The 24607-nt window shown below is 45.0% G+C and overlaps 1 protein-coding gene across 1 annotated transcript in view; it reads left to right on the plus strand.

Moving 5' to 3' along the window:
- st6gal1 (ST6 beta-galactosamide alpha-2,6-sialyltranferase 1) overlaps positions 1–24607 on the plus strand; it is a 100643-nt gene that overhangs the window by 6745 nt on the left and 69291 nt on the right. Inside the window, exon 3 of the mRNA XM_039006195.1 lies at positions 5002–5266. Coding sequence (XP_038862123.1) covers positions 5002–5266 — 265 coding nt within the window. The remainder of the gene's footprint in view (positions 1–5001; positions 5267–24607) is intronic.

Consider the following 24607-nt stretch of genomic DNA (forward strand, 5'->3'; position numbering starts at 1 on the left):
AGACAACAACACAGAGTTACACATGGAATAACATGGAATAAACAATAAACAAGCCAATAACACAATAAAGTCAATGACACAGTAGAAAAAAAGAGTCTATTTACAGTGTGTGGAAAAGGCATGAGGAGGTAGGCAATAAAATAGGCCATAGTAGCGAAGAATTACAATTTAGCAGATTAACACTGGAGTGATAAATGAGCAGATGATGATGTGCAAGTAGAGATACTGGTGTGCAAAAGAGAAGAAAAGTAAATAAAAACAGTATGGGGATGAGGTAGGTAGATTGGGTGGGCTATTTACAGATGGACTATGTACAACTGCAGCGATCGGTTAGCTGCTCAGATAGCTGATGTTTAAAGTTGGTGAGGGAAATATAAGTCTCCAGCTTCAGCGATTTTTGCAATTCGTTCCAGTCACTGGCAGCAGAGAACTGTAAGGAAAGGCGGCCAAATGTGGTGTTGGCTTTGGGGATGATCAGTGAGATATACCTGCTGGAACGTGTGCTATGGGTGGGTGTTGTTATCGTGACTAGTGAACTGAGATAAGGCGGAGCTTTACCTAGCAAAGACTTATAGATGACCTGGAGCCAGTGGGTCTGGCGATGAATATGTAGCGAGGGCCAGCCGACTAGAGCATACAGGTCGCAGTGGTGGGTGGTATAAGGTGATTTGGTAACAAAACGGATGGCACTGTGATAGACTGCATCCAGTTTGCTGAGTAGAGTATTGGAAGCTACTGTGTAGATGACATCGCCGAAGTCGAGGATCGGCTGGATAGGCAGTTTTACTAGGGTAAGTTTGGCGGCGTGAGTGAAGGAGGCTTTGTTGCGAAATAGAAAGCCAATTCTAGATTTGATTTTGGATTGGAGATGTTTAATATGAGTCTGGAAGGAGAGTTTACAGTCTAGCCAGACACCTAGGTATTTATAGTTGTCCACATATTCTAGGTCAGAACCGTCCAGGGTGGTGATGCTAGTCGGGCGGGCGGGTGCGGGCAGCGAATGGTTGAAATTATGCATTTGGTTTTACTAGCGTTTAAGAGCAGTTGGAGGCCACGGAAGGAGTGTTGTATGGCATTGAAGCTCGTTTGGAGGTTAGTTAGCACAGTATCCAAGGAAGGGCCAGAAGTAAACAGAATGGTGTCGTCTGCGTAGAGGTGGATCAGGGAATCACCTGCAGCAAGAGCGACATCGTTGATATATACAGAGAAAAGAGTCTGCCCGAGAATTGAACCCAGTGGTATCCCCATAGAGACTGCCAGAGGTCCGGACAACAGGCCCTCTGATTTGACCCACTGAACTCTGTCTGCAAAGTAGTTGGTGAACCAGGCGAGGCAGTCATTAGAGAAACCAATGCTATTGAGTCTGCTGATAAGAATATGGTGATTGACAGAGTCGAAAGCCTTGGCCAGGTTGATGAAGACGGCTGCACAGTACTGTCTTTTATCGATGGAGGTTATGATATCGTTTAGTACCTTGAGCGCGGCTGAGGTGCACCCGTGACCGGCTCGGAAAACGGATTGCATAGCGGAGAAGGTACGGTGGAATTCGAAATGGTCATTGATCTGTTTATTAACTTGGCTTTCGAAGACTTTAGAAAGGCAGGGCAGGATAGATATGGGTCTAGTGTCACCCCCTTTGAAGAGGGGGATGACCGCGGCTGCTTTCCAATCTATAGGGATCTCGGACGATACGAAAGAGAGGTTGAACAGGCTGGTAATAGGGGTTGCAACAATGGCCGTGGATAGTTTTAGAAAGAGAGAATCCAGATTGTCTAGCCCAGCTGATTTGTATGGGTCCAGGTTTTGCAGCTCTTTCAGAGCATCTGCTATCTGGATTTTGGTGAAGGAGAAGCTGGGGAGGCTCAGGCGAGTAGCTGTGCGGGGGGGTCGGAGCTGTTGGCCAGGGTTGGAGTAGCCAGAAGGAAGGCATGGCCAGCCGTAGAGAAATGCTTATTGAAATTGTCGATTATCATGGATTTATCGGTGGTGACCGTGTTACCTAGCCTCAGTGCAGTGGGCAGCTGGGAGGAGGTGCTCTTGCTATCCATGGACTTTACAGTGTCCCAAAACTTTTTGGAGTTAGAGCTACAGGAGGCAATTTTCTGCTTGAAAAAGCTAACTTTTGCTTTCCTGACTGACTGCGTGTATTGGTTCCTGACTTCCCTGAACAGTTGCATATCGCGGGGACTATTCGATGCTATTGCAGTCTGCCACAAGATGTTTTTGTGCTGGTCAAGGGCAGTCAGGTCTGTAGTGAACCAAGGGCTATATCTGTTCTTAGTTCTGCATTTTTTTGAAAGGGGCATGCTTATCTAAGATGGTGAGGAAATTACTTTTAAAGAACGACCAGGCATCCTCGACTGATGGGATGAGGTCAATATCCTTCCAGGATACCCGGGACAGGTCGATTAGAAAGGCCTGCTCGCAGAAGTGTTTTAGGGAGCGTTTGATAGTGATGAGGAGTGGTTGTTTGACCGCGGACCCATAACGGATACAGGCAATAAGGCAGTGATCGCTGAGATCTTGATTGAAAACAGCAGAGGTGTATTTGGAGGGCAAGTTGGTCAGGATAATGTCTATGAGGGTGGCCATGTTTACGGATTTAGAGTTGTACCTGGTGGGTTCCTTGATGATTTGTGTGAGACTGAGGGCATCTAGCTTAGATTGTAGGACTGCCGGGGTGTTAAGCATATCCCAGTTTAGGTCACCTAACAGATCGAACTCTGAAGCTAGATGGGGGGTGATCAATTCATATATGGTGTCCAGGGCACAACTGGGAGCGGAGGGGGGTCGATAACAGGCGGCAACAGTGAGAGACTTATTTCTGAAGAGATTCATTTTAAAAATTAGAAGTTCGAACTGTTTGGGTATAGACTTTGCAGGCTATCTCTGCAGTAGATTGCAACTCCTCCCCCTTTGGAAGGTTCTATCTTGACGGAAAATGTTGTAGTTGGGTATGGAAAGCTCAGAATTTTTGGTGGCCTTCCTAAGCCAGGATTCAGACAGGGCAAGGACTTCAGGGTTTGCGGAGTGTGCTAAAGCAGTGAGTAAAACAAACTTAGGGAGGAGGCTTCTGATGTTAACATGCATGAAACCAAGGCTTTTATCGTTACAGAAGTCAACAAATGAGGGTGCCTGGGGACACGCAGGGCCTGGGTTTACCTCTATCAAAACTGGTCTTCTAGAGCGTTGGGGACAAAGATTTCTGGGCATGGTAGAATAGATTCAGGGCATAATGTGCAGACATGGGTATGGTGGGGTGCGGTACAGCGGATGTAAGCCCAGGCACTGAGTGATGATAAGAGAGGTTGCATCTCTGGACATGCTGGTTATAATGGGTGAGGTCACCGCATGTGTGGGAGGTGGGACAAAGGAGGTATAAGAGGTATGATGAGTGACACTAGGGGCTCCATTGTAAACTAAAACAATGATAACTAACCTAAACAACAGTATACAAGGCATATTGACATTTGAGAGAGACATAAAGCGAGGCATAAAGCAATCACAGGTGTTGATTGGGAGAGCTAGTTAAGACAACAACGGGTAAGACATCAAGCTTACGGCAAGGATCCAGTGGAGTAGTGGATTCTAGCCATGTTTGGGTGGAGTCCGGGTGAACAATTGAGTAGGCCGGGAGGTGGGCATGGCTCAGGGATAGCTTTGGTACTGGGTCACTCGGTGGCAGCTAGCTAGCTGTGAAGATCAGGAGTAATGGTCCAGGGTTTACGGCAGGAATCTGGCGTTGTAGTGGAGAAACAGTCCGATACTGGTAGGTTGGCGAGTATTATCCAGGCTAAAGAAAGGGCTGGTATCTGTGCAGAAGATAAAGGCCGCTAGCAGTGGCTATCAATGACTAAATAGCTTGTAGCTAATTAGCTGGTTAGCTTCTGGTTATAAGGTCTAAAAATAAAAAATAATAGCGGTTCCGTATCACATTGGGTGAGGCAGGTTACCGGAAGGTATAATTGATTTAAAATTGAAAAGAGATTGAAATATATACAAAAAAGGACGAAAAATACAAAAGTACTCGAGAGGACGAACAAAGCACGTCTGCACTGCTACGCCATCTTGGACTCTATCAAGTACAATTTGTTATTGTTTCAACTGTCGATTGCTGTTTGAAAGTCAGGTAATCAAACTGCTCCGAGAACGTTAAGGAAACGTTACATAAAAACCATAAGAAAACTTTTGTAACGTTCAGAAAACGTTCTAAGAATGTTATTTAAAAACATTTAGATTCGTTCTTATCATCATCAACATAACTTTCTCTATCCTTTAACTTGTTAAGTGTGTTCAGGTGTGTTGGCCGCACCCACTAATTGGCCACACCTGGTCTTAATGAGTGCTTGTTTCCTTTGAAACGGGGTCTGTTTGAATAGACTAAAATGAAAACGTTGTATCTGTGAATGAAAGAGGGCATGCTAGCGCCGTCCTGGTGGTGCAGTGGACTAACTCCATGGATAGGGAACAGAATATTATAGGTTTGAATGCCCTGTTACAATAAAAAATACATGTTTTTGCATGATTAATGCCTGTGTAAAAAAAAAAAGTTAATGACAAATAAACAAGCAGTGTTAATAAAAGTCTTGAAACATTCAGTGAAGTTATTCAAAAACCTCCAAATAACCTAGAATTTTCATTTTCAGAGCGATAATAAAACCTCCCAGGCAACCTTTTCACTTCTGTTCTCGGAACGTCAGGAAACATATGGCTTTGTTCCCACAACCAATGTGAAACCAAAAACATACGTTCCCACGACTTACAAGGAACCAAATGTGCTAGCTCGGAGAGATTTCCAAGAAAGATGGAAACAGAAAACTGGATTTATTTCATATTTTTTGTCCAAAGTTATCTGCAACTTTTATATGTATCTTTTCTCTTTTGTCCCTCTTTCCAACTGCCTCTCTTCTCCATCTCCCCCATCTTCTTCTCCATCTCCCCAATCTTCTTCTCCATCGACATTACCGTTCCCTTTCACCATCATCTGTCTCTCTCTCTCAGGCGATGAATAAGTATGGTGTGGAGTTCTCTGGTCCTGGGGGCGTGGCCACTCGTCCTAAACTGAGCGGCTCAGAGTTGCTGTGCCAGCTGAAGTACAAGGTAGAAGTTGCGACCCTGACCCCTGACCTCGAGCCCTTCTCCTCTCTGCCCTGGGCGTACCAGCTGCCCCTACAACCCATAACCTCTGACCTTGGACCCTACAAGAGCTGTGCAGTGGTATCGTCGGCTGGGTCACTACGCTACTCTGGACTGGGCAAGGAGATTGGTAAGTGTTGTTGTACTAAACACATTAAAGTTGTATATAAGTTGTAGTTATCGTACTATTAAAAGTCACCTAAGTGTACTTCTAGGTACTAAAATCACCCCACTTAAAGTATACTACTGTAAGTGTACTCTATGTACTCTATACACACTTAAAATATACTTTTACTGACACTGAAAGCTATTGTCAAGTAGTATGGAACCAACATTTTTGGTTACACCAATAGTAAAACCACCCTAATCTGTGAGTTGTAAGGCTAGTTGAGCGTTCCATGAACACGATTATGCCTAACATTTTTAGAAACATTAGACCAGAACCTTGATACTGTTTTGAAGTCTAAATTTGAACATTAGTCATGAAGATTAGGCTATTTTGGATTTATTTTTGCATCAGAAGTGTGTTAAGAATGTCACTAGCATATCCCATTTATACTAAAAGTGCACTTTAATTATCTTCGGAGCACTCTTTTAGTTGCAACATAATTGTACATGGTAAACATGTTTTATTTACATTTTAGCAGATGCTCTTATCCAGAGCAACTTACAGATTGCCTACATTTTCATACTGGTCCCCCATGGGAATCAAACCCACAATCCTGACGTTACAAGCGCCATGCTCTACCAACTGAGCCACACATGAAGTTGGGATAAGTGTATGTATACTTATTTCTATATTTCTAATGTACTAACGCTGGGATTGACGTTAACGCTTGTCCTCTTGCCTGGGGCAAGTATGCCGGACAAGCAGATTATAGATTTAAGTTGTCCAAATGGAAAAGTAAAAAATAAAATAATCACAGTATCAAACAATTAGCCTACTCGGAACAGAATTTAATTAGTGTCCCCTGGATGCGATGTGTTGAGCACTGTCCTCCCAATTTTTACAGAGCGCAATGCAGTATAACTATTGTAGGTCTGCATTGACAGGCATGAGCGGTCTTTCAATCATGCAGTCTCGAGATGCGTTTTAGAGACAAAAGCAAGCGTGTGCACTTTTGTTGATATTCATTGCTAGTTAGTGAGTTATTTGCCCAGTTATAGCAACTATTTGGTCAGCAATGAAAATCCTGGAAATGTCATGGTGTGTGCATCACATGCATGCGTGCCAGTATTTCACTGGTTATCTCACTATTTAACTATTTCGCTATTAGCATGTATTAATGTCTATGTCATGTCCAATGCCGTAAACAACTTTCCACTGGCACTCATGTACAACCTTAAATGGCCGTCACAAAGTTGATACGGGTGCACAGTTGATGAAACCAATGCAGCATACTCTCAGCATACTCTCTCAAGCACTCTAAATTTGGTGTGGAGAAATCATTCTGAAACCCTTGGAAAGCTGGGATTCTCTTCTATTCAGTAAAACGTATTCTTAGAATAAGTTAATTGACACGTACAGTAACTCCTATGCTGTCAAGATCTCCCCTGAAAACATAATATTTTACCCTTACAAATAGATTAACATGTCTTCGTTAGCTACCTTGCTTTGAAGTTGCCCACCTTACCGTTTGATCCCTGGTTCATTGAATGAGGGAATTATTTAATAAAGACATAAATAGTATTTGGTTGTAATTGTAATGTTGCAGGGTCGCCAACCACCCTCCAGGATAGTCCTGGACAGCTACTAGGTGTGCATGTTTTTGTTCCAGCCCTGCTCTAACACATTGTAAAAAATCAGCTGCTCAACAGTTGATACGTTGACTCGGGTGTGTTTTTGCAGGGTTGGACCAAAAACCTGCACACCCAGTAGGTTTCCAGATGGAGGGTTGGCCACATATGTTTTATATATTAGCCTGTCAGTGCAGTATTTTACTTTGTGGGGGGTTAAGTGCCTTGCTGAAGGCTACAATGGCAGGATTTATAATACTTGAGAACAGAGACCCAGCAGCCTTCCATTGTCAATACCAGTGATAATAATGCATTTTATTTTGTGAAGTAGTTCCTTGCGTGATACAACACAATTTTCAGTCACCGTTTCGTCCCATGGTCATACAGATTATATATATTTTTCCTTTGGATAAATGACTTGAGCTTTCGGACAAGTAAAAAATCAATCCTACTTGTCTGGTGGACAAGTGGCTAAAAAAAGTTAATGTCAAGTGCTGTAATACATACATGTATTTAATGTGTACTTATATAGTGTTAGTTTAGAACATATTAAGTTGTACTAAATACACTAAAGTTGTGTTAGAGTACTATAAAAAGTAAACTAAGTGAACTTCTAGGCACTTCAAGTAAAGTAAGTATACTTGTAAGACATTATTTGAGATGTACAATTCTGAGCGAAAATATTAGCAACATATGAGAAACAACATAGTATTTTAAATCAAAACTTCACCTGCAGAAAAGGACGCAGGGTAATATGTAAATGTTTTTAGGGGTTCACTTTATATGGTCAATGATTGGTAACTTTTTTTTAAATGGCTGTCACGAATCCCGTCGAAGATGGTGCCTCTTCCTGTTCGGGCGGCGCTCGGCGGTCGTCGTCACCGGCCTACTAGCTGCCATCGATTCCCTTCTTTTTGTTTCTGTTAGTTTGGGCTGATTGGGTACACCTGTTTTGAGTTTAGTTTTGTGGGTAGGCTATTTAAGGGCAGTAGGCCCGCCGGCTTTTGTGCGGGCTTGTTTTTCTGTTCGTTGGTGTTGGAATTTAGGTGGATGCTATTTTTCCGGACAGTTTAGTCCTGTGTGTTTGGACTGGTATTTTTCATGCGCCTGTGTGTTGGGCATGACCGTTTTCACTGTCGTCAGGAATAAAGATCCACGTTCTGAACTAACCTGCTCTCTGCGCTTGACTCCTCCACCCAGTAATCCTAGAGGTTGTGACAGAAGCCCACACCACAATGGAGTCAGCAGAAGCAGCGACCACCCCTCTCCCAACAATGGAGGAGCGCGTCCACCATCATACAGCTGTCCTCCATCGAATCGGGTCAGCGATGGACCAGATGATGGAGAGGATGGAGCGATGGGAGAGGAGTGGTCTCCCGACGCGCTCCCCTGCAGACAACGCAACCCACTCCTCCAGTGTCATCGGCTGGGACCAGCACACTGCGTCTCACCCCCCCGAGGGAGTACGATGGAGCAGCGGCTGGGTGCCAGGGATTTCTGCTCCAGCTTGAGCTCTACCTGGCTACCGTGCGTCCGACTCCCTCGGGTGAGGAGAGTGTAAGCCTCCTCGTCTCCTGTTTGTCGGGTAGGGCCCTGGACTGGGCCAACGCAGTCTGGAACAGCCCAGACTCGGCTCGGGACCACTACCCGGAGTTCACCCACCGTTTTCGAGCGGTGTTCGACCACCCACCGGAGGGCCGAGCGACGGGTGAGCGACTGTTCCACCTCAGGCAGGAGACGAGGAGAGCTCAGGAATTCGCGTTAGAGTTCCGGACCTTGGTTGCTGGTGCGGGGTGGAATGACAGGGCCCTGATAGACCATTACCGATGCAGCCTCCGGGAGGACGTCCGCCGGGAGCTAGCTTGTCGGGACACCACACTCTCCCTCGATGAACTGATAGACATGTCGATCCGACTAGATAACCTGCTAGCTGCCCGCGGGCGTTCAGAGGGGGTCCTGTCAATTCCACCTCCCAGCCCTCCCGCTCCAACTGCGATGGAGTTGGGAGGAGCTGCATCTAGGGGGACCGGAGGAGGTGGCTCCTCTTGCACCTACTGTGGCCGGAGAGGACACACTTCGGACCGGTGCTGGAGGAGTCCATCTGGGAGTCGAGGTGGCAGGCGGAATACTTCTCGGCCACCCCAGGTGAGTAGGCACAAGACTCACCCAGAGCTCCCTGTTGGTCACATGTTTTTGGTTATTTTTTTCCCTGCGTTTTTCCCCTCTCTCCAGCATAAGGCGCTAGTCGACTCAGGCGCAGCTGGGAGTTTTATGGATCGCGGACTCGCCCGTAAGTTGGGTATTCCGCTGGTGCAGATAGACCCACCTTTCCCCGTGCACTCCTTAGATAGCCGACTGTTAGGGTCAGGGCTGATCAGGGATGCCACGATTCCGCTGGACATGGTAACGCAGGGGGATCATAGGGAGCAGATCGGTTTCTACCTTATTGATTCACCTGGGTTTCCAGTGGTGTTGGGGGTTCCCTGGCTAGCCATTCACAATCCCCTCATTTCCTGGAGACAGGGAGCTCTTCAGGGGTGGTCAGAGGAGTGTTCAGGTAGGTGTGTGGGAGTTTCCATCGGTGCCACGTCGGTGGAGAGTCCAGACCAGGTTTCCACTGTGCGCATTCCCCCAGAATATGCCGATTTGGCTATCGCTTTTAGTAAGAAAAAAGCGACCAAATGACCACCTCATCGACGGTGGGATTGCGTGATAAACCTCCAGGAGAACGCTGCACTTCCCAGGAGTCACGTGTACCCATTGTCACAGGAGGAGACGTTGGCTATGGAGACATATGTCACGGAAGCTCTGAGACAAGGGTTCATTCGGCCCTCCATGTCACCCGCCTCCTCGAGTTTCTTTTTTGTGAGAAAAAAGGAGGGAGGACTGCGTCCGTGCATTGATTATCGAGGTCTAAATTCAATCACAGTGGGATTTAGTTATCCGCTACCTCTCATCGCTACGGCGGTAGAATCATTCCACGGAGCACGTTTTTTCACAAAACTGGACCTCAGGAGCGCGTATAATCTGGTGCGTATTCGGGGAGGAGACGAGTGGAAAACAGCGTTTAGTACCACATCAGGCCACTATGAGTACCTCGTCATGCCGTATGGGTTAAAGAATGCTCCAGCCGTCTTCCAATCCTTTGTAGATGAGATTCTCAGGGACTTGCACGGGCAGGGTGTGGTAGTATATATTGATGACATCTTGATCTATTCTGCCACACGCGCCGCGCATGTTTCCCTGGTGCGCAGGGTCCTTGGGCGACTGCTGGAGCATGACCTATACGTCAAGGCTGAGAAATGTGTGTTCTCCAAACAAGCCGTTTCCTTCCTGGGTTATCGCATTTCCACCTCGGGGGTGGTGATGGAGTGTGACCGCGTTAACGCCGTGCGTAATTGGCCGACTCCGACCACGGTAAAGGAGGTGCAGCGGTTTTTAGGGTTTGCCAATTACTACCGGAGGTTTATCCGGGGTTTTGGCCAAGTGGCGGCGCCCATTACCTCACTGCTGAAGGGGGGGCCGGTGCGTCTACGGTGGTCGGCCGAGGCAGATGGAGCCTTCAACAAGTTGAAGGCACGGTTTACTGAGGCTCCCGTGTTGGCGCATCCGGACCCTTCGTTAGCGTTCATAGTGGAGGTGGATGCGTCCGAGGCTGGTGTTGGAGCCGTGCTATCACAGCGCTCGGGCACGCCACCGAAGCTCCGTCCCTGTGCTTTCTTTTCTAAGAAGCTGGGTCCGGCGGAGCGGAACTATGATGTGGGGGACCGGGAGTTACTAGCTATGGTAAAAGCCCTGAAGGTGTGGAGACACTGGCTTGAGGGGGCTAAATACCCTTTCCTCATCTGGACTGACCACCGCAATCTGGAGTATATCCGAGCGGCGAAGAGACTGAATCCGCGTCAGGCTAGGTGGGCCATGTTCTTTACACGCTTTAGATTTACGATCTCTTATAGACCAGGTTCCCTCAACACTAGGGCCGACGTGCTGTCCCGTCTCTATGACACCGAGGACCGGCCCATCGATCCGACTCCCATCCTTCCAGCCTCTTGGCTGGTGGCCCCGGTGGTATGGGAGGTGGACGCGGACATCGAGCGGGCGTTGAGGGTAGAACCTGCGCCTTCCCAGTGTCCGACTGGCCTTAGGTACGTACCGCTTGGTGTCCGTGATCGATTGATTCGGTGGGCTCACACACTACCTTCTTCGGGTCATCCGGGGATTGAGAGGACAGTGCGGGGTCTTAGAGAAAAATACTGGTGGCCCACCTTGGCTAAGGACGTGAGGCTCTATGTCTCCTCCTGTTCGGTATGCGCACAGAGTAAGGCTCCTAGGCACCTGCCGAGAGGGAAGTTACAACCCCTCCCGGTTCCACAACGGCCATGGTCTCATCTATCGGTAGATTTTCTGACTGATCTTCCCCCATCTCAGGGGAACACTACCGTTCTGGTCGTTGTGGATCGGTTCTGTCGTCTCCTCCCATTGCCTGGTCTCCCTACGGCCCTACAGACTGCGGAGGCTCTATTTACCCACGTCTTCCGGCACTACGGGGTGCCGGAGGACATCGTATCTGATCGAGGTCCCCAGTTCACGTCCCGGGTGTGGAGGGCGTTTATTGAGCGTCTGGGGGTCTCGGTCAGCCTTACCTCTGGGTATCACCCCGAAAGTAATGGGCAGGTGGAGAGAGTGAACCAGGAAGTGGGTAGGTTTCTGAGGTCGTATTGCCAGGACCGGCCAGGAGAATGGGCGAGGTACGTCCCGTGGGCAGAGTTGGCCCAGAACTCACTTCGCCACTCATCAACGAACATGTCGCCATTCGAATGCGTACTGGGGTACCAGCCGGTCCTGGCTCCGTGGCATCAGAGCCAGACCGAAGCTCCTGCGGTGGAGGAGTGGGTACAGCGCTCTAGAGAGACCTGGCGGGCAGTCCAGGACTCTCTCAGGCAGGCCAGTGAACGGCAGAAGAAGAGCGCTGACCGCCACCGCAGTGAGGCCCCTGTGTTCGCACCAGGGGACAGGGTCTGGCTCTCGACCCGAAACCTGCCCCTCCGCCTGCCCTGCCGGAAGCTGGGGCCGCAGTGTGTGGGGCCATTCAAAGTCCTGAGGAGGATAAACGAGGTGTGTTATAGATTGCAACTCCCTTCTTACTATCGCATTAACCCCTCGTTTCATGTGTCTCTCCTCAGGCCGGTGGTAGCTGGTCCCCTAAAAGAGGGTGAGGTGCCGGAGGTCCCTCCGCCCCCTCTGGACATCGAGGGGTCCCCGGCGTACACAGTACGAGCTATTCTGGACTCGAGACGCCGGGTGAGGGGCCTGCAGTACCTCGTGGACTGGGAGGGGTACGGTCCGGAGTAGAGGTGCTGGGTACCGGGGAGGGACATTTTAGATCCTTCCCTCTTGAGTGATTTCCACCGCCTCCACCCGGATCGCCTTGCGCCTCGCCCTCCGGGTCGTCCTCGAGGCCGGGGTCGGCGCGCTGCGGGAGCCGCGCGTCAGGAGGGGGGTACTGTCACGAATCCCGTCGAAGATGGTGCCTCTTCCTGTTCGGGCGGCGCTCGGCGGTCGTCGTCACCGGCCTACTAGCTGCCATCGATTCCCTTCTTTTTGTTTCTGTTAGTTTGGGCTGATTGGGTACACCTGTTTTGAGTTTAGTTTTGTGGCTATTTAAGGGCAGTAGGCCCGCCGGCTTTTGTGCGGGCTTGTTTTTCTGTTCGTTGGTGTTGGAATTTAGGTGGATGCTATTTTTCCGGACAGTTTAGTCCTGTGTGTTTGGACTGGTATTTTTCATGCGCCTGTGTGTTGGGCATGACCGTTTTCACTGTCGTCAGGAATAAAGATCCACGTTCTGAACTAACCTGCTCTCTGCGCTTGACTCCTCCACCCAGTAATCCTAGAGGTTGTGACAATGGCACACAGAAACTAGAGGCCATGTGTAACTTGGTCAAAAGGAATGACACCGACTAGCCTATAGGTGGCACTGCATAAGCAGTCTCACTTATACCCTCATCTGCCACTCTGTTTGACCCAGAGACTTGAAACTGTGTATGTAGGGGTCTTTCCTCATGCTGAACAAATTTGCATCAAGGACCCATAAGGTCCGTGAGAATAGATTTTCCTCTATCTTGGACATTTTGAAAACGTCTTCTCATGAACCATAAATCCAAATAACACAATTCTGTATTTAGGTCCATGATACAACCATTCCAGCTCTGCAGATTTTGCTGCGACGAGACAGAATCATTAGATCATTTGTTTTGGTACTGTCTATACAGTGGTTCCTCCTTTAAAAGTTGCGAGCTTACGCCGCGGGACTTAGAGGTACCCAGCGCCACGGCTTCATTGCTCCAGACGACCGAGTTAGAGCACTCATTATGCATTTGGGTCCCAAGGTTTTTATATGACAAATCATATCGAGTGGTTCCAATGACGAATTTGACGTTATTCCACCCGTTGCTGGTGACTTTCTTCAGCAAAGATGTCTGGCAAAAACATTACAGTGGAAGCAAATGTAAGTAGTTATAACATCATAACGAGTCAAACAAAAAATGTACAATTGAGAGGAATCTGCATATTTTTTGTCATAAAGTTAATTTACGAAAGTCACTATTTAGCAAGTTTTTTTTCAGTCATGTCCAATACCAGATGTATCAAACTCCATTCTTTGAATGATGCGGTGTCTTGCATGTATGTATGTATGTATTACAATAATACACTTCAATAGTGTTTACCACTCCTGCTCCTGGGACATCAATGATTACATATTGTAACTATGCAATAGACTAGAAACTTAATTTAAGTAAAGGCTGATTTGTAATTCATATATACAAAAAAAACAGTACACTGCACTTCCTATGCATATCTAACTCCTTCATCTGCATTGATCTGAGGAGGTTCTCCCAGCCATGTGGACGATTGAAAACAGGGCAGCAAAATGTGTTTGTCACCAGAGCGGTTTAAAGCATATTACTATTTGACGTGTGGAAGAGGGCGAGGAACGAAATGGGAGTAACAATCCAGGCTATTTGCCCTGAGACCGGCATAATAAATATAATGAAACAAGCAGGGAGCAGGTTTCAAACCATCAATATTCTAGCCCGAAGTCCAGCACGCTATCGACTGTGCCCAAATGTATTAATTGGGGTTGGGGCCGATTGTGGCTAAAAAAAACGTTCTATTTTGGAATCTTTAACATGTGAAAAGGGGGAAAAGTATTATTATTCGTTTTTCACAAGCGTAACAGGCTGTGAATTCTGCTAACAGCGTTTCTAGGATGGGCTATTAGCTGAACAATAGACTATTCCAGCTAGGTGTGAACCCCCCCCCATCTTGAGCTATGTGTGAAACCCCTCCTCCCCAACTCGCAACAAATAATTTGTATCTACCTTTCCACATCTACCTACACAGGGTTAATGTTCTGAAAAAAATATATATTTGTATATTTGTATATCAGCCAGTTAAGTTATTGTATATGGGCCTAATGTTTATATATATATATATATACATATATATATAAACATTCGGCCCATATACAATAACTTAACTGGCTGAGGTAGGCTATGAGGCTAAACAGCCTAATAGAAGTAGGATTTTTTTTATTAGGCCTACTTACAATCGCAACTGGTCAAAAATGTAGCATCCTACATAAAACAACCATTTAAAGAAAAAAATTCTGCACGTTCAAACTAAAACAATGTAACTAATAATGAAAAGCTCACATTTGTAAATCCCAAACTCTAAAAGTCATTGGAAAGGTAGATACAAATGATTTGTGACATTGTGGGTACAATAAAGAATGTAAAAAAGATGCTGTGTTTTTATTTACGTTAGTGATGGACAACTGGAGGGATTTTCAAAACAGGTTTTCAAACATTTGTTTTCACAAGTGTACTGTAGTACTGTAGCAGGTGTAGCCCATCATGCAAAAGTTTCCTATTAGCAGGACAATAGACTTTTTATAGCCCGGCTACTGGAGTGAAAATCACCCAACTTGCAATGTATTCGATGCTTAAGTAGTCTAAAGTGTTACATTTCTAACTCAAAACAGCAGTACAGTATTTCTTCACCAACATCTTTATGCTTTTGCTAATAAAATAACGAGAAAAATACATTAAAATGCGGATGTTTATTTAAACTACATTTTAGTCGCACTTCCACCCAGCTCCACGACCACAGGTAAAACCTTGCTGAGATGATCAATGTATTTGTTGCATTGTTGTTTCATCAATTCATCTAGCCAAAACATCTTGATGGCCTTGACCAGTTCATCTTTGCTTGTCAGAGCTACGGATTAATGTTTTCAGTTGATGCCAAACAAGTTAGATCGGGTTTAAATCAGGAGACCTACAAGTAGAGATGAAAAATATATTTTACCAAAGGTGTTGTAGGTCTTTGATTCATGTTTTTTATTTTACCTTTATTTTACTACATAAATGTCTACTTACTCTGCTGGCGTCTTGACCCAGTTTATGCCCTCATTTGCAATGCAAACCCGGGTGGCAGTGTGTTTTTGGGTCATTGTCTGCATTTGGAGAAGAAAAACAGACATTTAGCCTAACAGCAAACATTAGGTACAATAATAGAAATGCACATGTAAATAGGCATAAAGGTAACAAAATATTGCTATAATCCTACCTTGAGAGAAACGATGTGGTCCCAGAAACACCTCTCTGACATACAGTGGCTTGCGAAAGTATTCACCCCCTTGGCATTTTTCCTATATTGCTGCCTTACAACCCTGGAATTAAAATAGATTTTTGGGGGGTTTGTATCATTTGATTTACACAACATGCCTACCACTTTGAAGAAGCAAAATATTGTTTATTGTGAAACAAACAAGAAATAAGACAAAAAAACTGAAAACTTGAGAGAGCACAACTATTCACCCCCCCAAAGTCAATACTTTGTAGAGCCACCTTTTGCAGCAATTACAGCTGCAAGTCTCTTGGGGTATGTCTCTATAAGCTTGGCACATCTAGCCACTGGGATTTTTGCCCATTCTTCAAGGCAAAACTGCTACAGCTCCTTCAAGTTGGATGGGTTCTGCTGGTGTAAAGCAATCTTTAAGTCATACCACCTATTCTCAAATGGATGGAGGTCTGGGCTTTGACTAGGCCATTCCAAGACATTTAAATGTTTCCCCTTAAACCACTCGAGTGTTGCTTTAGCAGTATGCTAAGGGTCATTGTCTTGCTGGAAGGTGAACCTCTATCCTAGTCTCAAATCTCTGGAACACTGAAACAGGTTTCCCTCAAGAATTTCCCTGTATTTAGCACCATCCATCATTCCTTAAATTCTGACCAGTTTCCCAGTCCCTGTCGACAAAACACATCTCCACAGCATGATGCTGACACCACCATGCTTCACTGTGGGTATGGCGTTCTCAGGGTGATGAGAGGTGTTGGGTTTGCGCCAGACATAGCGTTTTCCTTGATGGCCAAATAGCTAAATTTTTGTCTCATCTGACCAGACCTACAACTATTTTATCACTGTTTTGTGCTGCTCTGAGAACAGCATGATAACTTGTCTTGATAAATCAATGAGATTTTTATTTTCACTTAATCTCTGTTTGGGTATTGGTTAGACAAAAATTTGAAAATTAGGGTGCAGAAATGCTATGCTCTTAGTGTAACCTCAAGGCAAGTCAGTTATTTGACTAGGCAAGTTAGTTAAGAATAAAATCTTATTTACAAGTACAGCTTACTCTTTCCTCCCTGTCGGGTAATTTAACCACGGTCTACCGTGTGCCCGCATGAAACAGAGATTCTTTAGCTAAATAGCCAAGTACTGTAGCCTACTCCCGACGGTCACTTTGTACAGTGCCATATTTTCCGTTCCATCCTAACGGAAACCCAGCGAGTTTTTCATTTTTCTTGGAATAGAAACACCATAATTAATATTAACTACCAGTCAAAAGTTTGGACACACCTACTCATTCCAGGATTTTTCTTTATTATTCTACATTGTAGAATAATAGTGAAGACATCCCAATTATGAAATAACACATATGGAATCTGGTAAGAACAAATTCTTATTTACAAGGACAGCCAACTTCTTCCTTCCCATCAGGGAATTGAACCCCAGTCTCCCGTGTGCCTGCATTCTGTACTACAGACATGGCCTGCTCTCCCTTATGTAAGGAATTAGGTACTTTCCCATGTTTACTACGGTATCTATTGTAGGCTATGTTTACTTGTCAGACTGCACTGTAGCCTTATAAACAAATGCAGGTGGCTTATATCTTCTAAAAGCTTTATTTTCCATATGTAAAAGCATATACTGTACAGTACTGTATTTCTTCATCAGCATCTTTATGCTTTCGTTAATAAAATAATAATAAAAATAGTCTTTCAAAATGCAGATGTTGATTTATTTATGGTTCGATAACGAATTACTATGGGAATAAATATCACTGAAATATTGGAACAACGTTGTCTAATGAAGGCAAACAATTTAGAATCCTCCAATCCTCTTATGCTGTAGCCTACTCCCAACCGTCACATTGTACAGCACCATATTTTACATTCCATCCTAACGAAACATTTTTCTCGGAATAGAAACACCATAATATTTATCAAATGAATTAAGCCAAATTTCTTAAAATTAATCCCATATACTATGTTATTACAAAAACGTTTTTAAATTCTCTGGTAATGCCAATATGGAAGACTATCAAATTATTCTCAAAGATGCCCTCTGGTGGTCAAATTAGCACTAACTTGCATTAACAGAAAAAATGGCTGCCAATTAAATAATGTGCCACAGAATGCTGTAGCAGCCCGCAAGGTGTGCTGCAGTATGATGCTACTTTTAAAGAAGTCCAGGAATGGCTGAAGAATTGCAACATTTACCTGGAGCTAACTCTGCAAATAGCACTGCGGGGGGATTTGAAAAGTCATAGTCAATCAATCAATAATAAAATAATACTTTTAGCAAACATTTTTTATGTACAATCTGTAGAAACTATGAGAATAGAAAGGTTCAGAACTTTTGTAAAACATCACAGCACCGTTGAAAAATATGGAAAATAGTAATCAAAATGGATGGTGTTAAGAGATAGATGGGAGGAGTTGAGTGGAACTGAAGGGTGGGACTAAAAACAACACACTGTATCTGTAAAATGTATATAGGCTCAGAACTTTTGTGAAATAACACAGTTAAAATATATGGAAAATAGAAATCAAACTGGATGGTCTTCAGAGATAGAGCGGCTGTTATTTAAGTCCCGCCGTGGGACTATGCTGGTGTTGTATACTTTAGTTGCATTGTGGCCACTTCTCCCAGGACCCAGACAACAGCTGTAATGCTTGGCGTGAACCCATGTAGACCTCTCTGCAACCTGCCTGGGTCGTCAGGAGCACCTGGAATGGACCAGTCCATTGCTGTTGGTGCCAAGTATTTCTGCGGATGCCCTTGATGACCAACCAATCTCCTGGTTGAAGTTTGTGGAGCTGTCCTACCTTTGGTTCAGGCAAAGCTGCTTCAACTCTGGGGAAAATAGACTTCAGAGCATTGTTAAGTGCAGCACAGAGAATAGTAACTTACCATTCCTGCTGTGTACTTAAACAGTTCATCATTATGCAATCATTCATTCACAATCATTCTGTTAATGTTTGCGTCAAATCAAATTGTATTGGTCACATACACATGGTTAGCATATGTTATTGCGAGTGTAGCGAAATGCTTGTGCTTCTAGTTCCGACAGCGCAGCAATATCTAACATGTAATCTAACAATTTCACAACAACTACCCAATACACACAAATCTAAGTGAAGGGATGGAATAAGAATATATATCCACATTTATGGATGAGCAATGAACAATAGGCAAGATGTAATAGATGGTATAAAATACAGTATATATGGGGCGGCTAGTGGTTAGAGTGTTGGGCCAGTAACCGAAAGGTTGCTAGATTGAAACCCTGAGCTAACAAGGTAAAAATCTGTCGTTCTGACCCTGAACAAAGGCAGTTAACCCACTGTTCCTATGCCGTCATTGTAAATAAGAATTTGTTCTTAACTGACTTGCCTAGTTAAATAAAGGTTAAATAAAAACATACAGCATATTTGTACACCATCTGAATCTGTGTTAGAAATTCACTGCTTGACTGGGGTACAGAGATAAGGTAGTCAATCAAAAATCCATGCAACTTATTATGTGACTTGTTAAGCAAATTTCTACTCCTGAACGTATTTAGGCTTGCCATATCAAAGGTGTTGAATACTTATTGATTCAAGACATTTCAGCTCTTCATGTTTAATTAATTTGTAACAAATTCCAAAAACATAATTCCACTTTGACATTATGGGGTATTGTGTGTATGCCAGTGACACACAATCAAAATGTAATCCATTTTAAATTCAGGCTGTAACACAAAATGTGGAATAAGTCAAGGGGTGTGAATACTTTTGCTCCCGAGTGGCGCAGTAGTCCGGGTAGCCATTTGATTACCTGTTCAGGAGTCTTACGGCGTGGGGGTAAAAACTGTTGAGAAGCCTTTTTTGCCTAGACTTGGCACTCCGGTACCGATGAGAATTGGGCCGGGCTCGGTCCTCCTTTTCCTGTAGTCCACAATCATGTCCTAAGTCTTGGTTATGTTGAGGGATAGGTTGTTATTCTGGCACCACCCGGCCAGGTCTCTGACCTTCTGCCTATAGGCTGTCTCGTCGTTGTCGGTGATCAGGCCTACCACTGTTGTGTCGTCTACAAACTTAATGATGGTGTTGGAGTCATGCCTGGCCATGCAGTCGTGGGTGAACAGGGAGTACAGGAGGGGACTGAGCATGCACCCCTGGGGAGCTCCAGTGTTGAGGATCAGCGTGGCAGATGTTGCTACCTAACCTCACAACCTGGGGGCAGCCCATCAGGAAGTCCAGGATCCAGTTGCAGAGGGAGGTGTTTAGTCCCAGGATCCTTAGCTTAGTGATGAGCTTTGAGGGTACTATGGTGTTGAACACTGAGCTGTAGTCAAAGAATAGCATTCTCACATAAGTGTTCCTTTTGTCCAGGTGGGAAAGGGCAGTGTGGAGTGCAATAGAGATTGCATCATCTGTGGATCTGTTTGGGCGGTATGCAAATTGAAGTGGGTCTAGGGTGTCTGGGATGATGGTGTTGATATGAGCCATTACCAGCCTTTCAAAGCACTTCATGACTACGGGCGTGAGTGCTATGGGTCTGGTCTGTAGTCATTTAGGCAGGTTGCCTTTGTGTTCTTGGGCACAGGGACTATGGTGGTCTACAGACTAAATCAGGGACATGTTGAAAATGTCAGTGAAGACACCTGCCAGTTGGTCAGCACATGCCCAGAGCACACGTCCTGGTAATCCGTCTGGCCCCGCAGCCTTGTGTATGTTGACCTGTTTAAAGGTCTTACTCACGTCAGCTACGGAGAGCGTGATCAAACAGTCGTCTGGAACAGCTGATGCTCTCATGCATGCGTTGCTTGCCTTGTCTGGTAGGCTCGTGTCACTAGGCAGCTCACGGCTGTGCTTCCCTTTGTGGTCTGTAATTGTTTGCAAGCCCTGCCACATAAGACGAGCGTCGGAGCTGGTGTAGTATGATTCAATCTTAGCCCTGTATTGACACTTTGCCTGTTTGATGGTTCGTCGCAGGGCATAGCAGGATTTCTTGTAAGCTTCCGGGTTAGAGTCCCGCACCTTGCAAGCGGCAGCTCTACCCTTTAGCTCAGTGTGAATGTTGCCTGTAATCCATTACTTCTGGTTGGGGTATGTAAGTACAGTCACTGTGGGGACGACGTCCTCGATGCAGTTATTGATAAAGCCAGTGACTGATGTGGTGTACTCCTCAAAGCCATCTGAAGAATCCCGGAACATGTTCCAGTCTGTGATAGCAAAACAGTCCTGTAGTTTAGCATCTGCTTCATCTGACCACTTTTTTATAGACCGAGTCACTGGTGCTTCCTGCTTTAATTTTAGCTTGTAAGCAGGAATCAGGAGGATAGAGTTGTGGTCGGATTTACCAGATGGAGGACGAGGGAGAGCTTTGTACGCGTCTCTGTGTGTGGAGTACAGGTGATCTAGATTTTTTCCCCCTCAGGTTGCACATTTAACATGTCGATAGAAATTTGGTAGAACTGATTTAAGTTTCCCTGCATTAAAGTCTCCGGCCACTAGGAGTGCCGCCTCTGGGTGAGTGGTTTCATGTTTGCTTATTTCCTTATACAGCTGACTGAGTGCGGTCTTAGTGCCAGTATCTGTCTGTGGTGGTAAATAAACTGCCACGAAAAGTATAGCTGAAATCTCTCTAGGCAAGTAGTGTGGCCTGCAATTTATCACAATATACTCTACTTCAGGCGAGCAAAATCTAGAGACTTCCTTAGATTTCTTGCACCAGCTGTTGTTTACAAATATGCACAGACCCCCCCCCCCCCCCCTCGTCTTACTTGAGTGTGCTGTTCTATCTTGCTGGTGTAGCATATATCCCGCTAGCTGAATATCCATGTCGTCATTCAGCCACGATTCCGTGAAACTTAGGATATTACAGGTTTTGATGTCCCGTTGGTAGGATATTCGTGATCGTACCTCGTCTAATTTATTGTCCAAGGATTGCACGTTGGCTAGTAGTATTGACTGTAACGGCAGCTTTCCCACTCGCCTTCTCCGGGTCCTCACAAGGCATCCGGCTCTTTGTCCTCTGTACCTGCTATCACGCCCTGACCTTAGAGAGCTTTTTATGTCTCTATTTTGGTTTGTTCAGGGTGTGATTTGGGTGGGCATTCTATGTTCTTTTTTCTATGTTTTGTATTTCTTTGTTTTGGCCGGGTATGGTTCTCAATCAGGGACAGCTGACTATCGTTGTCTCTGATTGGGAACCATACTTAGGTAGCTTTTCCCCACCGATGCTTTGTGGGTAGTTATTTTATGTTTTGTGTTTCTGCACCTGACAGGACTGTTTCGGTTTCGTTCATTCTCTTTGTTATTTCGTTATAGTGTTCAGTTTAAATAAAAAGCAGGAACACTTACCACGCTGCGCTTCGGTCCGATTATTCCTCATCCGACGACGACACCCGTTACACCTGTGTCGCTTCCTCTTGTGAATAACGGGGATGTCGACCCTGTTGGGTGTTTGGAGAATGTCCTGTGCGTCCTGCTTGTTGTAGAAAACATCTTAGTCTAATCCGAGGTGAGTGATCGCTGTCCTGATATCCAGAAGCTCTTTTTTGCCGTAAGATACGGTTGCAGAAACAATATGTACAAAATAAGTTACAAATATTGTGCAAAAAAACACATAATAGCACAATTGGTTGGGCGCCTGTAAAACTGCTGCCATTTCTTCCGGCGCCATTTTTTCTGACTGCCATTTTTTCTGACTGTGATTTTTTCTGACTGTGAGTCCCATAGGGCGGTGCACAACCTGTTGTCCAGGTTTGGTGGGGGTAGGCCGTCATTGTAAATAAGAATTTGTTCTTAACTGACTTGCGTAGTTAAATAAAGGTTACATTGTTGCCAATACAATAATGCTGAAAATACTTCACAAATCTTAACAAAAACCATTGGTCAAATTGAGCTCAGAATTAGTATATAAACGTAATACATTAAAGGCCCAGTGCAGTCAAAAACGTGATTTCCCTGTGTTTTATATACAGTGCCTTCAGAAAGTACCCCTTGACTTTTTCCACATTTTGTTGGGTTACAGTGTTATTCTAAAATATATATATTTAATCCCTGAATCTACACACAATACCCCATAATGACAAAGCAAAAAAAAATTGGGGAGAAAAACTGAAATATTGACATTTACATAAGTATTCAGACACTTTACTCAGTACTTTGTTGAAGCACCTTTGGCAGCGATTACAGCCCCGTGTCTTCTTGGGTATGACACTACAAGCTTGGCAAAGCTGTATTCGTGGAGTTTCTCCCATTCGTCTCTGCAGATCCTCTCAAGCTCTGTCAGGTTGGATTGGGAGCGTTGCTGCACGGCTATTTTCAGGTCTCTCCAGAGATGTTCGATCGGGTTAAAGTCTGGCCTCTGGCTGGGCCACTCAAGGACATTCAAAGACTTGTCCCGAAGCCTCTCCTGCGTTGTCTTGGCTGTGTGCTTAGAGTCGTTGTCCTGTTGGAAGGTGAACCTTCGCCCCAGTCTGAGGTCCTGTGCGCTCTGGAGCAGGTTTTCATCAAGGATCTCTCTATACTTTGCTCCATTCATCTTTCCCTCGGTCCTGACTAGACACCCAGTCCCTGCTGATGAAAAACACAGCCACAGGATGATGCTGCCATCACACTTCACCGTAGGGATGGTGGCAGGTTTCCTCCAGACATGACGGTTGGCATTCAGGCCAAAGAGTTTCATCAGAGCAGAGAATCTTGTTTCTCATGGTCTGGGAGTCTTTAGGTGCCTTTTGGCAAACTCCAAGCGGGCTTTCATGTGCCTTTGCTGAGGAGTGGCTTCCACCTGGCCACTAGGGAAAGGGGGATACCTAGTCAGTTGTACAACTGAATGCCTTCATCTGAAATGTGTCTTCTGCATTTAACCCAACCCCTCTGAATCAGAGAATTGACATCCACATCTTCAGGAGCAGAATGACATATTTTTTTACTTCGACAGCTCAGGGATTCAATACAGCAATAAATTACCTACCATAAAGGCCTAATTGGGGTAGTGCTTCAGAGATGGTTGTCCTTCTGTAAGGTTCTCCCAACTCCACAGAGGAACTCTAGAGCTCTGTCAGAGTGACCATCGGGTTCTTGGTCACCTCCCTGACCAAGCCCCTTCTCCCCCGATTGCTCTTGGTGGTTCCACACTTCTTCCATTTAAGAATGATTGAGGCCACTGTGTTCTTGGGGGCCTTCAATGCTGCAGAAATGTTTTGGTACCCTTCCTCAGATCTGTACCTCGACACAATCATGTCTCGGAGCTCTACGGACATTTCCTTTGACCTCATGGCTTGTTTTTTGCTCTGACATGCACTGTCCTTATATAGTCAGGTGTGTGCCTTTCCAAATCATGTCCAATCAATTGAATTTACCACAGGTGGACTCCAATCAAGTTGTAGAAATATCTCAAGGATGATCAATGGAAACAGAATTTCGAGTCTCATAGCAAAGGGTCTGATTACGTATGTAAATAAGGTAATTCTGTTTGGTTTTTCTCTAAATAACCTGTTTTCGCTTTGTCGTTATGGGGTTTTGTGTGTAAATTGCTGAGGAAATTGTTTTATTTAATACATTTTTGTAATAAGTCTAATGTAACAAAATGTACTTTACGAAGGCACCGTATATTTCCACACTATGAGCCTGGAATAATACTGTAAAATTGTGAAAATGATGATAATGCCCTTTAGTTTAAGAGCTGTTTGAAAATACCACATGACATTTCAGTTTGTTTTTGTGGGATGGAGTTTTGGCCTGCCTTGGTGACATCACCAGGCGGTAAATTATTTAGACTATTAAGAAAGAGTGTTCCAAACCTCTCTGCCAATAACAGCTAGTTTTCAGTTTTCCCCTCCCCACCCGGACCACTCCCAGACAGTCCTAGCTAAATTCTTACTTCAGAATTGTCTCTTTGCTAAGAATATATTTGTGTTTATTTCTTGACCATTTTAATTGAAAACAATCACAGTAAGGTACTTAATTGTTACCCAGAAATGATTTGATATTGAGAGAAAAACAGCTGCATTGGACCTTTAAGTAATTGCTACTAATAATAATAGTAACGATTACCTGCTGCATTCAAAGATAACCAACCTACAGTACCAGACCAATCTTCACTTGCGTCATGC

Source organism: Salvelinus namaycush, chromosome 12 (assembly GCF_016432855.1).
Source record: "Salvelinus namaycush isolate Seneca chromosome 12, SaNama_1.0, whole genome shotgun sequence".
Taxonomy (NCBI): domain Eukaryota; kingdom Metazoa; phylum Chordata; class Actinopteri; order Salmoniformes; family Salmonidae; genus Salvelinus; species Salvelinus namaycush.